The sequence below is a fragment of the Mobula birostris genome, chromosome 10, assembly GCF_030028105.1.
Source record: "Mobula birostris isolate sMobBir1 chromosome 10, sMobBir1.hap1, whole genome shotgun sequence".
NCBI lineage: Eukaryota > Metazoa > Chordata > Chondrichthyes > Myliobatiformes > Myliobatidae > Mobula > Mobula birostris.
Window position 1 is genome coordinate 105,666,130 of NC_092379.1, and position 15,783 is coordinate 105,681,912.

The following is a 15,783-nucleotide window of genomic DNA, read 5'->3' on the forward strand; positions in this document are numbered from 1 at the left end:
GGCACCCTGAGGTGTAATAACGTTGTGCCAACTGTGATGCTACTGTGACAGCTCTGAGCTTGAAACAAATGTCTGCTGAGGGTAAACCAGTAAAATCAATACAGGTCAACCTTCACTAATCCGACCACCTGTAATCCGGTTCCTTCGATAATCCGGCACTGATTATGCTTAATGTGATCCTTCTGTAATTCGGTGTTTTCACTAATCCGGCACTCCTCAGGTCCCAGTGGTGCCGGATTAGTGAAGGTGGACCTGTATAAGTTTTCAGTGGCGTCCACATTTGTTGTGATTGATGAACAATACGCCCCATTAGGATTTCTCTTGCCAGAAAAGGTAACTCTAGTTTACTGACAATCACCAAATAAATGTAATAATTTTGTCCTATTAATTCTTTTCAGATTGTTACAAACTGGCGTGAAGATCAGTACCAGGATGACTGCAAAGCGAAACAAATGATGCACGAAGCCCTAAAGCTTCGGTTAAATCTTGTAAGGACTGTTAATGCAGAAAGGAATTGGTGCTTTTTCATGTTTAGTGAAAGTTCGTTCACTTTTCTCCAGAATACACATTTGGCATTGTTCCTTCCTTTCAACGGAATTTTCATAGTTTGTGTAGTGTTTAATTTATTGAAAAGGCAGACATCAAGTTGTATCATACCAGTTGTTAAATTTCTCTGTTCATTGCCGAAGAGAAGGCCAATGAGCAATACATTACCGGCACAGTGTCCCTGTTCACAATTTATATTTGTTTATTGATATTAGGGTGGCTTATCTATAAAAAATGTTTTTTTTAAATTGGTGTGATAGATTATGAACAAAAAATAATTGCTCCCGAGTGGAGCATATCCTGGTTTCACCCAACATGTTGTATCAATACCAAAGAGTCTTTAAACCCACACATCACTGACGTTGTAACATTTCCCTTCAAAAACCCTAACATGTCATCTGCATTGATAAAGACTTTTTCACTTTAGCTCTTCACCCCTTGGGTAATTTAGAAATCAGTCATATTGCATGATCTATTATTTGTGATTATAGTAGCCAAATACAGTTACTAATAGAACAGTTGAATCAAAATCATTATAATCACGTAATAACTTAAATATAAACAACATTATAATTCAGGGGTATTGTAGTATGATGCTTAAGTAACCAAACAGCCAGAAGTTTGGACCATTGATACACAAGTTACACAAGGGGAGAATGAAGTTGTCATTCAATATAATTTCTTCTGTCTTCAACTTTAAATCTATTTTCTTTCTCATGATGGGTTCATTGATCTGGCCCTTCATTTAAGTTCAAGTTTAATGTCATCTAACTTGCATGTATACAACCAAATGAAACGACGTTCCTCTGGACAGTGGTGCACCCACAAAACATATATGACACACAGCACATAGAAATATTACCGTAAGTAAGTTAAACTATAATTCAGAATGCATGTACTGCATAGCACAGGTAAACAGGTCACTGTTCCACTGGCAAGGGCAGTGGGGTATTCGTTAGTCTCATAGCCTGGGAGAAGAAGCTATTACCCAACCTGGCAGGCCTGGTCCTGATGCTTCTGTACCTCCGTTCTGAGAGTTGTGGGTCAAAGAGATTAGGGGATGCGTGGAGGGGGATCCTCAACAATACTTTTGGCCCTTTGTCTGCAGCACTCTCAGTATTTTAGAATCTGGTACTGAGGTAACAGTGTTGTCATCTTTTCACACATGCTGCTTTGTCTCCTGAGTGTTTTATTTCTAACTTTCTAACTATTTATAGTTCAGTTCATCAGAATGTTCGTAATAGTGTGCAACTTTTTTGTTTTTGATTTTTCTCTTCAGGTAGGTGGGATGTTTGATACTGTCCAGCGTAGCACACAGGGCACTACTGAGTGGGCTGTCCTTCTCTTGGATATAATCAGCAGTGGAACAGTGGACATGCAGTCAAACAAGTATGAATTTTAATTAATTATTTTGCATGAACTATTAATATCTTCCATGCACACACAACCCATTCTGATAGAGTACGGACCATGTACAAATTAGTTGTGCAGTTATTAAAGATATAACAGGCATGATTAAGAAATAGTCTCAAAATTAAACTGTTTATCTATTTTACCAGTGCAGGTATTTTTAACTATCGGTACAATGATATCAATTAAACATTCAACAAGTTAATGGAGTCTATCATTTTAATATCTAATCTATTACAGCTTTGCATTTGACAATTTAAACTTAATTAAATATTTATTTATTTAAATAATTACAATTTTAATTATAACTATAGCTAAAGTTGATTCCTGCTTGTGGATTTTGGTCAATTATAACATTGAACTCATGATGTTTTTTTTTAAATAGCAAAAACAAATAACTCTGACTACTCTGGAGGCAGAGATATGCCATCTTTTTAACAATTTATTTCCAGCAGTGGAGCAGTTTTACCTTGAACTTTTGTTTGCAGTATCAAAGACTTGTACTGCAGCAGAATATTGGTGCGATTTTTTTTCATTTGTAAGCTATGGATTCTTGAACTGCAATGGGGAAAAGGGGTAAAAAAAAAATCAGACAGCAGTGGCAAGACATCTGTAAAATTTCTAGGTTAGTGTAGGCATTGTTCTCATGACAGACTCAGATTCCTACTTTGGCATACAAGATCTATCCCTGCTTTTATCAAACCAGTAATTCAGTAACATTTTTGACATCAGAGTAGCCAAAGTATTTGCATCTGCAATTTGTTACACTCTGAATTCATACCTCACTGTTGATACATTTAAGCTCAAAGTATGGAAGAGGGACATTGGGTTGTGGGGCGGGGGGATAGTGGCAGCAATAAGAAAATAGCTGTCAATACAATTTCAAATCTGGTTCTGGGTTTCACTGACTGGTGTGTGAAATTAAATTGTGAGTCACTCATATGGGCTAGTGTGTGTCCCATATCAGTACATTTGAGTAGTTACAATTTGTTAGATGGAGAGGCTATAATTATTGATGCCATTTTTGACCTGAGGTGAAAAACTGGTTGGGATACATTCCATCCCAAATATAATTTGTGAAGTCTATTAATATGTATCTGTATTTTGCTGTGAAGAATTTCTGAAAGTATATTTTTTCTCCCCTAGTGAGCTGTTCACTACAGTCTTGGACATGCTTAGTGTACTGGTTAATGGGACTTTGGCAGCGGACATGTCAAGTATCTCACAGGGCAGTATGGAAGAGAACAAGAGAGCTTACATGAACCTTGTAAAGAAACTCCGGGTAATAATCTTTGTTTTTGAGATTATTGTCAGAGAATCTCCTGATCGTTATTGACGAAGGATGTTGATTTCCAGCCATTTCATCGAACAGGATAAATAATGGCAAAGTTTTTGCTCTGTATGTTTTTTCTTTATTTCAGTTGTGCAATATATAGCATTCTGAAATTCAGCTTTGTTATTTTAAATCTGTTCCCCAGATTACTGTTACTTCAACTTATAATTATCTTTTTTATACTGTTTCCTTCAGTGTAATCTGCAATATTTCACCATCTCCTTTCAGTGCTACAAAGGCCAGCTTTCGGAAATCTTTCATTGCAGCTATTTTCTTATTTGGGGAATCAATAAGATCAGTAATAGTGCTCAGACGCAGCGGCCACTCTGTGTCCAATCAAAGGTCTATTTGTTCATCTTGTATGTCTTTTTTACAATTGCAAGTCACTGCTGGATAATGAGAACATCAAGTACTGCAGGACTATCCTATAAGCAAGTTGTTTGGTGGCGATGGAGCTGAACTTCATACATATTGCTGTCATGTTGTCACCTGGACTTATCCTGTACTATTGGATGATGCACAGTCCATAAAAAGCTGCAAGTGATTGTCTTGAATGTTTTTATTGTGATCGCAAGACCCTGTTGGACATTAGTGATGTAGAACACTACAAGTCCAGTTCAGTGATTCATTGATGAGATTGATGGCGGGGAAGCTGCAATACCTTGGTTGTGACGAGGGCGAGGGTTCACTTGATGCGGTCGCCCTGGAGAGGGGTTGGTGAGGCAGTGTCGGACAGGCCTCTGTGGGTGCACTGGAATCCATACTGGGTTGTGGGAGGGCTGGCCCCTCCCTTTTGATGCTGCTCTCCAGTGCTCGCTTGGTGGAAGAACAAGCTTGACACTCAAGAACTGGTGCTATATTATTTTTCTTTATGACTTTTTAATTTTCTGATTTTGCTTCAGTTTAAATTGTGAAAGAGTGTAATTCAATCCTCACCTTCCACCCACGTGCTGTTCACTTACTAAGACATTCAACAGCTGTGTGTAGCTTGCATATATCTAGTAGCTGATACAAATACAAATGTCATAGTTGACAGTTTTCTGTAGTTTCTTGCCTAGAGCCTTTTTTTAATATCTTACTTCCTTGAAGTAAAGTGAGTAAAAGCTTGCACCACTTGATTTTTTTTTCCAAAGAGTACTTGAGGGGTTAAAAAAGCCATATCTGCTCCTGTGACACACAGAGCTTTAAACAATAAAGAAAAAAGATTGATAATGCAAAATTAATTATTTAGAATTTGAAAGCCATCAGCTTAATTTCAGTTTTAGGGATTAATTGTTTTTCTTTTTTTTTGATTGGATGTTTCCAATGATGAGTTTAATATGGAAATCACAGGCTTGTAGATTTTGATTTTTCAGTCTATCAACTAAATGATGGCAAGATATAAGATTTTTGGAAAATGTTTCTTTTGTGCATTTCTTTCATGGTCAGGAGGCTACAGAGTGAATTTGATCCCAATTTTCCTTTTCAGTTTTGTGTTTTTATTGAGATTACTGGAAATAACAAATGTGACTTGTCATGTAACTTGCTGTTATTTTTCTTATAATTGTCATAGAAAGAGCTTGGGGACCGACAATCAGAGAGCTTGGAGAAAGTGCGACAATTATTACCACTTCCAAAGCAGACAAGGGATGTCATTACATGTGAACCGCAAGGCTCTCTGATCGATACCAAAGGAAACAAGATTGCTGGCTTTGAGTCAATATTCAAAAAGGAGGCAAGTAAATTATACTGCGGATATTTCTTTTTATGAAAACTGGGATAGAAAATCTGTTGAATCTAAAGTAAAGATATACTGCCCATCTCTGTTTACCATAGGTTTTCCTATTCTCTTCCAAGTAATGTGATTCTGATGTAAGGATTGAAAAATGGGCCACTTTCACTCCAAACATCGGAATCACATTGGTTCTTTTGGATAGAGAATTGAAAACACACTGAGAGAAAATATTTCTCCTCATCAACCTTAAATGAACTATGAAACTGGACTTCAGTTCTAAATATCCTATCAGTACCTACCCTGTAAGGCCCCTTCAGGATCTTCTGTTTCAATTAGATCACCACTCATTCTTTTTAATTCCAATGAATGCAGACCTAACCTGCTTTGTCTTTGCTTCTATGTCATCGCTTTCACTTAAGGAATGATCGCTGGTAAACTGTGCCTGAATTTCTTTTCAGCCTAAGTGTGGCTCTCTAAATAAGGCGAGTGTACTGTACACCAATGTCCTGTATAGTTATGCAATACAATGGATTTCAGTTAATTGGAACACATCAGGACCAGTACATTTTCGGTCAATCAAGTGGATGTCTCAATTAGCAGGTTTCTTGGAAAAAATTAAAAAGGTATAAAAAAGACAAACTACTGTTTAACTGAATAACAAATTATGTATTTAAATAAAACAAAACAAATTGCAGCACTATCAAAACTGCTACCGTACTATAAAACTGTGGTATTAGTTCCTAATAGTTATCAATGAAAAAATTAATCCAATGTGTGCTGCTGTTGTTTGATTTGACTGTAAATGAACAAAATCAGCGCAAAGATCTAGTGCAGATAATGGTCTGTATTCATACAATGCTTTTGATGATTGCATCTCCTAAATCATCATTTTCATTGTAAAATTCAAGATGATTGCCAATATAGAAACATAGAAAACCTACAGCACAATACAGGCCCTTCGGCCCACAAAGCTGTGCTGAACATGTCCTTACCTGAGAAATTACCAAGGGTTACCCATAGCCCTCTATTTTTCTGAGCTCTATATACATGTCCAGGAGTCTCTTAAGAGACCCTATCGTATCCGCCTCCACCACTGTCACTGGCAGCCCATTCCACGCACTTACCACTCTATGCCTAAAAAAACTTACCTCTGACATCTCCTCTGTACCTACTTCTAAGCACCTTAAAACTATGCCCCCTCATGCTAACCATTTCAGCCCTGGGAAAAAGCCTCTGACTATCCACACGATCAATGCCTCTCGTCATCTTATATACCTCTATCAGGTCACCTCTCATCCTCTGTTGCTTCAAGGGAAAAAAGCTGAGTTCACTCAACCTATTCTCATAAGGCATGCTCCCCATCCAGGCAACATCCTCTGCACCCTTTGTATGGTTTCCACATCCTTCCTACAGTGAGGTGACCAAAACTGAGCACAGTACTCCAAGTGGGGTCTGATCAGGGTCCTCTTTAGCTGCAACATTACTTCTTGGCTTCTAAACTCAATCCCACGATTGATGAAGGCCAGTGCAGTGTATCCTTTCTTAATCACAGAGTCAACCTGTGCAGCAGCTTTGAGTGTCCTATGGACTCGGACCCCAAGATCCTTCTGATCCTTCACACTGCCGAGAGACTTACCATTAATGCTATGTGCTGCCGTCATAGCGACCTACCAAATTGAACCACCTCGCACTTATCTGGGTTGAACACCGTCTGCCAGTCCTCAGCCCAGTTTTGCATCCTATCAATATCCTGCTGTAACCTCTGATAGCACTCCACACTACCCACAACACCTCCAACCTTTGTGTCATCAGCAAATTTACTAACCCATCCCTCCACTTCTTCATCCAGGTTATTTATAAAAATCACGAAGAGTAGCGGTCCCAGAACAGATCCCTGAGGCACACCACTGGTGTCCGACCTCCAGGCAGAATATGACCAGTCTACAACCACTCTTTGCCTTCTGTGGGCAAGCCAGTTCTGGATCCACAAAGCAATGTCCCCTTGGATCCCATGCCTCCTTACTTTTTCAATAAGCCTTGCATGGGGTACCTTGTCAAATGCCTTGCTGAAATCCATATATACTACATCTACTGCTCTACCATCATCAATGTGTTTAGTCATATCCTCAAAAAATTCAATCAAGCTCGTAAGGCATAACCTGCCTTTCATAAAGCCACGTTGACTATTCCTAATCATATTATGGCTCTCCTAATGTTCATAAATCCTGCCTCTCAGGATCTTTTCCATCAACTTACCAACCACTGAAGTAAGACTCACTCGTCTATATTTTCCTGGGTTATCTCTGCTCCCTTTCTTGAATAATGGAACGACACCCGCAACCCTCCAATCCTCCAGAACCTCTCCCGTCCCCATTGATGATGCAAAGATTATCGCCAGAGACTCAGCAATCTCCTCCCTTGCCTCCCCTAGTATCCTGAGGTATGTCTTCAAAATATCTTCAAATTCGTGGTGGTTCCTAACTTACTGAAGTAGTGAAATCATTTCATTTTCACTCCCAGCTGTTTCTGGAATCTCCAAGCCTGAATACTTAAAACTACAGTGAGCAAAACATTTCTGAATTGTTTTACTGCTTATTACTCACAAACTATCAATGACAAAAATCATTGCTTTTTGAACATAAATACACACAAATGACTCTATTTAAAAACTGTATGCTCTCAGCACAGTGTAGTGCCTAACAACCACATTACATGCATGTAGTTAGAAGCTGTTTAGTTAACAGTCTCTTGTCCCAGTTAAGCAGCATAGTATTACAAATAAATGAAGGAAATTTGGATATTTTCTTGGTTTGTTTTTGTTTGTTACAAGTTGCCCTGATTAACTGATGGCCAAATTAACTGGAATCCACTGTACGGGTCTACTTTTACACTCTGTTTTATTTGCAGAAGGTTAGTATTCCATTTGATTTCCCAATTACTTGCCACTGCTGCATGCTGTCTCTGTGTTTTGAGAACACCCAAATTTGTCTTGGATAACTTGAAATCAATCATTTTTCTAAAGGTAACCAAACTATTGCTGTTCACATCTTTAATTTCAGTCAAAGCATACTTTCCTACAATAGATTTCCAGTGACACAAATGGTAGGTCTAACTAAAGAGATTTTATTCCATTGAGGAACTTGGGTTAAGGAGAGACATCTGTAAAGTTGGAAAACGGACAGCGTAAGTCAGGAAATAACATAAAACATTTCTCTTTGTTTACAAAAGCTTGAAAGTTATGTGATCTTCAAACTTATCCTTAATAGTTGTGTTTTAACTTTCTTTCAGTTACTGTGAGCTGTGAAATCCCTTTGTAGTGCTATATTAGAAATAGGATATTTATGTAGACTTTTTCCATTTTGAGTGTAACAATAGAAACTGAAGCAAGGGAAAGTATTACTGGATCATTTTTATGTCAATATATGGAATGGGGCCTTCTTTTGTCATTGTGTGAGCAATGCTCTTTGCCAAAGTAATCCAGTGTTACCTGTGATAGTTTATATTGGGAAAATCAAACTAACCAGGTATGCATAGCAGTTCACCCAAAGGACCAAAATGCGTACACTTTAAACCATCTATTCCCTTGAATTGTTGTTCATGTTGAATGCCTACATTTGCACTCGACACCCATCTCTATCTCCACCCTCCATATAACATCTGAACCTCAATACAAGGGGCTACTATGGTAAAGGCCTACCATTAATTAATCTGAAACAGAAAATATGAAGATAAATATACCAGTTTAGGCAAAGGTGAAGGTCCTCTTTTAAGTCACTTATTTCAGTCTGTAAACATATTTAGTTACTTGCTTTTTTTAAAATCTCATTCTAGGGGCTCCAGGTCTCCACCAAACAGAAGATTTCCCCTTGGGATGTTTTTGAGGGGATGAAACATTCTGCTCCCCTTTCTTGGGGTTGGTTTGGGACTGTTCGTGTTGATCGCAAGGTGACTAAGTTTGAAGAGCAGCACAGGCTACTATTGTACCACACACACCTTAAACCAAAGCCACGCAGTTACTATCTAGAACCACTGCCACTCCCTCCAGAGGAAGAAGAGCCACCAGTACCAGTTGTTCCTGAACCAGAAAAAACTACAGTAGAACCACCAAAGTTGGAGAAACCTAATACTACTGAAGAGAAGAAAAAGAAACCACCTCGAAAAAAACGACCCCCTCCTAATAAAGCTGAGGTGAGCTAACTTCTAATTCCTAATTCGTTTCTTGATCTTCACAATGCCTAATAAATTCTGTTTCCTATACCCTTACTCATACCAAATCCACATCCTTTACTGTAATGTTTTAATATACACACATCCTTCACCATAACACTAGCAAGGTTTTACAGTTACTAATGTTCGTTACGGTACAGTTCCATATAATGGAGATTAAAGTTTCAGAAGATGCTCCCAATTGCAGAAATATGACATTCTATTATCTCTACATGAAGCAGGTTGTTTGGAACATGACCTGCACTTCATTTTAATAATTTTGCACAATGAGAATACATAGTTCAGTAAATGTAGCAAATATAATATTTTCAATGTTTATTCTGTGAAGTTCATAAAAATTGTCAGGGTTAGTGTGTGCTGTTTCATTCTATTTGTGCAGCTAGGAAAACATTTGTTCTGGGAGCCCCAAATTCTCACTTGTTTACAAGGGCAAAGAGGGGTGGGGGAAACTTGCAAAAGTAGCATACTACAGAGATTGCCTTGTATGTTAGTAATTTAACTTAAATTGAAACATCTTCTGTTTATCATGGACATTTCATGATGTTTTTATTGTGGGTATTAATAGTGATGACCTTTTCTGATATCTTTATTTTGGAAAGTTTGAATATGTATTCAAGGGATATATAGAATTATTAACGGTAACATTTGATGAGCTGATGTATTAACTTAGTGTGAACAATTAGTTCCTGACTTATCACTTTAGATTCCTGTCAGAGCCGCTAGGATTGCATGTTTGATTTGTTTTTGTTGTTTGCCTTCAAGCAGCTGGATTTATCATCTGGTGCACACAGAATGCCTCCTTATGGTGGTGGAGTTCCCAGTGACATAATGCCAAACCAGGCTAATAATCTCTATAACAGACTTCCATATGGACCACCTGGTGTTGGCATATATGCACAAAATCAGCCTTTGCCAGCAGGTAAGTGAAAGGGCAGATTTAGGTAAATAACTTCCCACAATGTAAAAGCTCTGTTTTTATCCATTCATTCACATATTTTAATTTCATGCTTTCTTTCTGACCTACCAAAGTTTATTTAAATTGTGTGTTGGTGAAGATTAAAAGAATATTTAACTAATTTAGTCTCTTCCTGGTTGAGAGCCCCCTGGAAGCTTCGGCAGTTGTTTTCTCCATTGTGGTAAACCCAAAATCGTTATAATAGAGAACAAAGAATAACCATTATGTAACTATCTGCAATATTTCAAAGGGCATAAAAAGAGCAGCAGGGAAAAGAATTCAAGAAATTCTAGTCAGAGCATTATATATAGCAATAATAAAGAAGAAATTGCCTAAACCATAGTTAAACAGGAACTGTTTAGATCTCGTTTTCATGCAAAAAAATGTATATTTTTAGTTTTTTTTTACTACTTTAGTGAATGGGTGTTGGAATGGAAAACACGAAAGACTTCAGATGCTGGAAATCTGGAGAAACGCGTACAAAATACTGAAACAACTTGGGGCAAGCTGCATTTATGGAGGGAAATGGAGAGACAGGGTTTTGGGCCAGTGAAAGGTCTCAACACAAAATATCAACGATTCATTTCTCTTCATAGATGCTATTGGATCTCCTGAGTTCTTCTAGGATTTTGTGTGTTGCTGGAGGAATGAAAAAGTTTTTAATCTTGCATTTCCGGGTTCAAGTTACCCACTGACCCAGAAACTTTTCAGAAAACTAAACTTGAAAATTTGATTACTGGAATATTTGTTGACCAATATGAAGCTCCAACTGCATTTTGCGTGACCTTGTGTTAAGAAATGCGTATTCCTTGTTAAGAGTTTTGGAGATCTAGTCCTAGAATTCATACACATAAAATAAAATGTTTCAATACTTCTGAGTTGACCATGAATATTGTGTGTATATGGGATGAGTTATGACTGATTTTTATTTAAAAATGCATATTTAAGGTATTTTTAAAAACTTTCATATATGTAAGTACATTAAATTAAAACTAGGATAATGTTGCCTTTTGTAATCACTGTTTGTTTTGCATTTAGGTGGACCAAGGTTAGATACAATGCCCTACAGAAATGTACGCCCTCAGTTTGCCAAAATAATGCAGACTCGGCCTCCATACAGCACTGTGATGACCCCTATGAGTGCAATAATGGATCCGTCGCTGTATAAAATGCCACAGTATAAGCAGCAGCCCCCTATTCCACAAGGACAGACTATCCGACATCAACTAAATGCCAGATTGGTGCGTATAGGTCCGGAGGAACGCTGTTTCATTCAGTTGTATGGTTAAATGATAATTAAACTTGAACTTAAACTTGACCTTATGGGTAGGAGGCACATTACTGTCATTTTATTGTCAGGTTATTATTGTCAGTCAGGAAGTAAAGACAGGGATATCTGAATGGCCCCTTCTTTGATTACACATTGACTAAAAGCGAAGCGTTCAGAGAGCCCTTTGCTGTCAGGGTTGGATTGCTCTCTTATTACTATGAAAAGACTGAGTTTTTTTTTTTGGAGCTGCCTTACCTGATGAAGCTCTATAAAATGGAAGGGTCTCATTCACGTTAATCAGACTTACTCTCAAAGTAATGGTAGTTAAGAACAATAGGCTATAAAGTGGCTGTCTGATGGAATATTATTTCACTAATTGTGCAATTAAATGTTGAAAATTTGACTTCTGTTGAAGTTGTGTCTTTAGAAATCTCAGTTTTCAAGATAAAGATGTGCCCACTCTAGAAGGATTCCCAGAATATTTTTCAAAGGGTATTTTCCTCTTTCCATTCCACAATCTACTTGTAGCAGGTTTTTCTATTCATGTGCTAAAAAATATTCTTTTAAAATATCTTTTGTTTGCACAAATTAACCATTATAAGGGAAAAATCTGTTATTCAGGTTGCAGTTAAGTGGAGCCAAGAAATAACAGAAAGAGACAAATTGATCAAATTTGTTGCTTGTGACCATCAGGTGTATTTCATACTGTGATATCAGGATTTTGCAACGGTTTTCAGCTTTCATCTTGTAAAATTTCATTCATATCAGGTTTAAATGTGCTAGCCTGTGAATGAAGGTTTACACCTAAGAGGTTCTAAATATTCCCTTTGTTTTTTCCCAAAAATCCCTTTCTCCCAAAGAATTCCAGTGGAATGTATGGGCAGCAAGTTCGTCAAGCAAATCCAGGGCAGCCATATGGATCCATGTCACAAGCTCAGGTATAATATTTTTATCTTTTGCCTCACTTCATCCAATTATTTTCCAATGGCTCCTTTATGTAACCTTAAGACAAAAATTTACAATTGAAGTAAGGAATAGATTTCAAAGTCTAGAAATAGAATCTGTTGAAGATGATAGCAATCATGCAGAAATGAAGTTTAACTCTCTGAAGGATGCCTTAGTAGAATCAGCAAAGTCAGTGATTCCTAAAAAAGAAAAAAGCACAAAGAATAAATGGATGACAGATGAAATCAAAAATCTAATGGAAGAAAGGAGCCTGAAGAAAGCCAAGCCTATGGAATTAAGTTCTTAGATATGAAAGTTAAAAGCTAATGTCAAAAAGCCAAAGAAGAATGGTTAAACCAGGAATGTGAACAACTAGAAAAAATCCCTATTATTGATCCAAAAAGGGTACATCAACAAATCAAGAATATCACTGGTAAAAAGCCCCTCTGTTCTTCAAGTGGATGTTTGAAAGCAAAGAATGGTACCATTATCATGGAAAAAGATGAGATTATGAACAGATGGACTGAGTATATTCAGGAATTGTTTGAAGATGATTGAGGCGAAAAACCAGAAATTAAGAAAAACATTGAAGGTCCAAATATCTTAAAATCTGAAGTTCGTAATGCAATAAATAAGATGAAGAAAGGAAAAGCAGCAGGTCCTGATGAATTAGCAATAGAACAAATTATTGCCCTTGAAGATTATGGAATTGAAAAACTTACTGATTTAATCAATGACATTTATGAGACTGGAATAATACCAGAGGAGATGAAAAAATCAGTATTTATCACTCTTCCTAAGAAAGCTGGAGCAAAAAAATGTGAATTACATAGGACCATAAGTTTAATGAGTCATATCAATAAGATACTTCTAAGAATTTTGATGACAAGAGCTAAAAGTAAGATACAAGCTGAAATAGGTAAAGAACAATGTGGTTTTGTGAAAGACAAAGGTACAAGAAAAGTGATATTGATGTTAAGGATACTACCAGAACAAGCTATTCAAGTGCAAAAAGGTTTGTTTTATCGACTACACAGAAATGGCATTTGATAAAGTGAAGCACAATAAGTTATTTAAAATATTACATGAAACTCTAGATCTAGATTCGAAAGACCTCAGCCTAATCAGAAATCTGTACTTGGAACAAACTGCAGCTGTAAGAATAGATCGGGGTCGGCAACCTTTTTGCCTTTGTGGGCCGGATGGCGTATTAATGAGCGGACGGTGGACCAGATAAATGCCATAAAAACTTGAAATATGGGAATTATCCATTTAAATACATCTAGTTACGTTTTGCCTCAAATTAATGAATAACACATGCTAGAAATTCATTTGCGCTTAACCAAGGATGCCAATTAGTAATCAAAGAACTCAGTTTAGTTTTTCTGTCCCACAATTGCTGGTGCCCCATCAGTTATGATGCCAATTAGCTTCGACACATTAAGTTTCATTTCTGACATCATTTTCAGCAAAGCTTCAAAAAATGTCTGCTCCAGTAACCATGTCCTTCATAGGAATTAATTGAATAAACTCTTCAAAAATTTGAAAAGTTGAGGTCACTTCTCGCACAAACACTGCAAGTTGAGCTGTGTCTCTCAAGTCTGTACTCTCATCAAGGGCAATTGAAAAAAAAATGCAATTCGTTGCAGGCATCCCTTAAACAACTTTTAACATCTACTGACATTTCTTCAACTCGCTGTGTGATCGTTCTTGCTGATCGGCTGATAGATGCAAATAAAGATTTCTTTTCAGGATAAACAATATCCTCCACTGCCAGTAATCATTCTTTGACAAACTCTCCATTTGTAAAAGGCTTCATCTTTTCCACAGTACGTTTTGAGACTTCGTAGCTGGCACGGGTATTTCCTTCATTTTCACTGCTTTTTCGGCATTCAGCGTCTACCTTCCTGTGTTTTGCATTCGTTGCCATTGGAATTTTTTTCTTTGATTTTATTTCGAAACACAAGTTATTCAACAAGTATCGTAGCACATGTAAATATCTGGATATTTAACATGGATTTCTTGTTAAAACGCAATGATGCTGTTTCTGTTTACAAATTTGAATGAGCCCATCTGAAAACCTGTGCGTGCATGGAGAGTATCTAATATATATTAATAAGGTGGTCTGCCTTCCCCTCATTCGTAAAAAAACAGTGTTTGGTTTGCAACAAAACGGAACCTGGGGCCATGTAACAAAGTGCCATGCATGTCCATCAGTGTGGTCGTGTGAAACACTCAGAATAAGGAAAAATCGCTCGCGGGCCAGATAAGCATAGTATCTCAATATCTGATCACGGGCCGTAGGTTGCCTACTCCTGGAATAGATGGAGAATTGAGTCAGTTAACAAAAATCAAGAGAGCCATTAGATAAGAGTGTGTTTTCTCCCCTGATTTGTTTAATGTGTACAGTGAAACAATATTACAAAAAATACGAGACATCTTAGGAATCAAAGTTGCTGAAAACATCAGATATGCAGATGACACTGTTAATTGCAAGTATGGAGGAAGAACTACAAAACTTAATTGATATAATTGTTGAAGAAAGTGCAAAAATGGGTCTATCTATCAATTGTAAAAAGACAATGTATGGTGATATCCAAAAAGAAGGAGAATCCTATCTGTAGGCTGAAAATAAACGGGGAAGACATAAAACAATTAAAGAACTTTTGCTACTTAGGAAGCTGGGTGACATCAGATGGCTTGTGCGACATGGACATCAAAAGAAGAATAGAGATGGCAAAAGACACCTTTACGAGAATGTACTGACCAACACTAAACTAGGCATGACAACCCGCCTCAGAGTACTGAAATGCTACATTTATCCAGTTATGTTATATGGATCAGAATGTTGGACAATATTTAGTAACATGAGGAAATGAATTGAACCAGCAGAGATGTGGTTTTTGAGGAGGATGCAAAAAATATCATGGACAAAATGAATGTATATTAACGTAACTTCATTGGACGTGATGAGGAAAGAGGAGTAAGAATGCACTGTAACTATGGGAAAGAGTGAAGGGAAGAAAGCAAAAGGAAGACAAAGACAACTGATGATGAAGACAGCAGCCAGAGGACTGGAAATGAATACCAATGAATTGATCCACTTGACCCAAAACAGGAGTGTGTGGGCCATGGCAGTCAAAGCTCAAACTGGGCATGGCACCTGATGATGATGATGATGTAATCTTAGGTGTAATTCTGAAAGTGCAATATTTTAAAAATTCAATAGAAAAGCACTGTGATCTTGTAGCAAATGTGATCATTATGTCTATAGTCAGTAACATGTCATTGCCTTTGTCCATCAATTACGATCACTGGTTGTATGCCAGATGCAGATTTGGCATGCCATCATTATCTGAAACATTCACCCTGTCTACCAATGA

General features: G+C 37.3%; 1 protein-coding gene across 3 annotated transcripts in view; it reads left to right on the plus strand.

Moving 5' to 3' along the window:
• med12 (mediator complex subunit 12) overlaps nt 1-15,783 on the plus strand; it is a 174,840-nt gene that overhangs the window by 120,097 nt on the left and 38,960 nt on the right. For 2 of the 3 annotated variants that reach the window (XM_072270757.1, XM_072270758.1), the window contains exons 32-39: nt 399-488; nt 1,826-1,935; nt 3,103-3,238; nt 4,842-5,003; nt 8,835-9,191; nt 9,993-10,149; nt 11,224-11,426; nt 12,316-12,393. In XM_072270757.1, coding sequence (XP_072126858.1) covers nt 399-488; nt 1,826-1,935; nt 3,103-3,238; nt 4,842-5,003; nt 8,835-9,191; nt 9,993-10,149; nt 11,224-11,426; nt 12,316-12,393 — 1,293 coding nt within the window. The remainder of the gene's footprint in view (nt 1-398; nt 489-1,825; nt 1,936-3,102; nt 3,239-4,841; nt 5,004-8,834; nt 9,192-9,992; nt 10,150-11,223; nt 11,427-12,315; nt 12,394-15,783) is intronic. The other variant, XM_072270759.1, reaches the window with a different exon arrangement.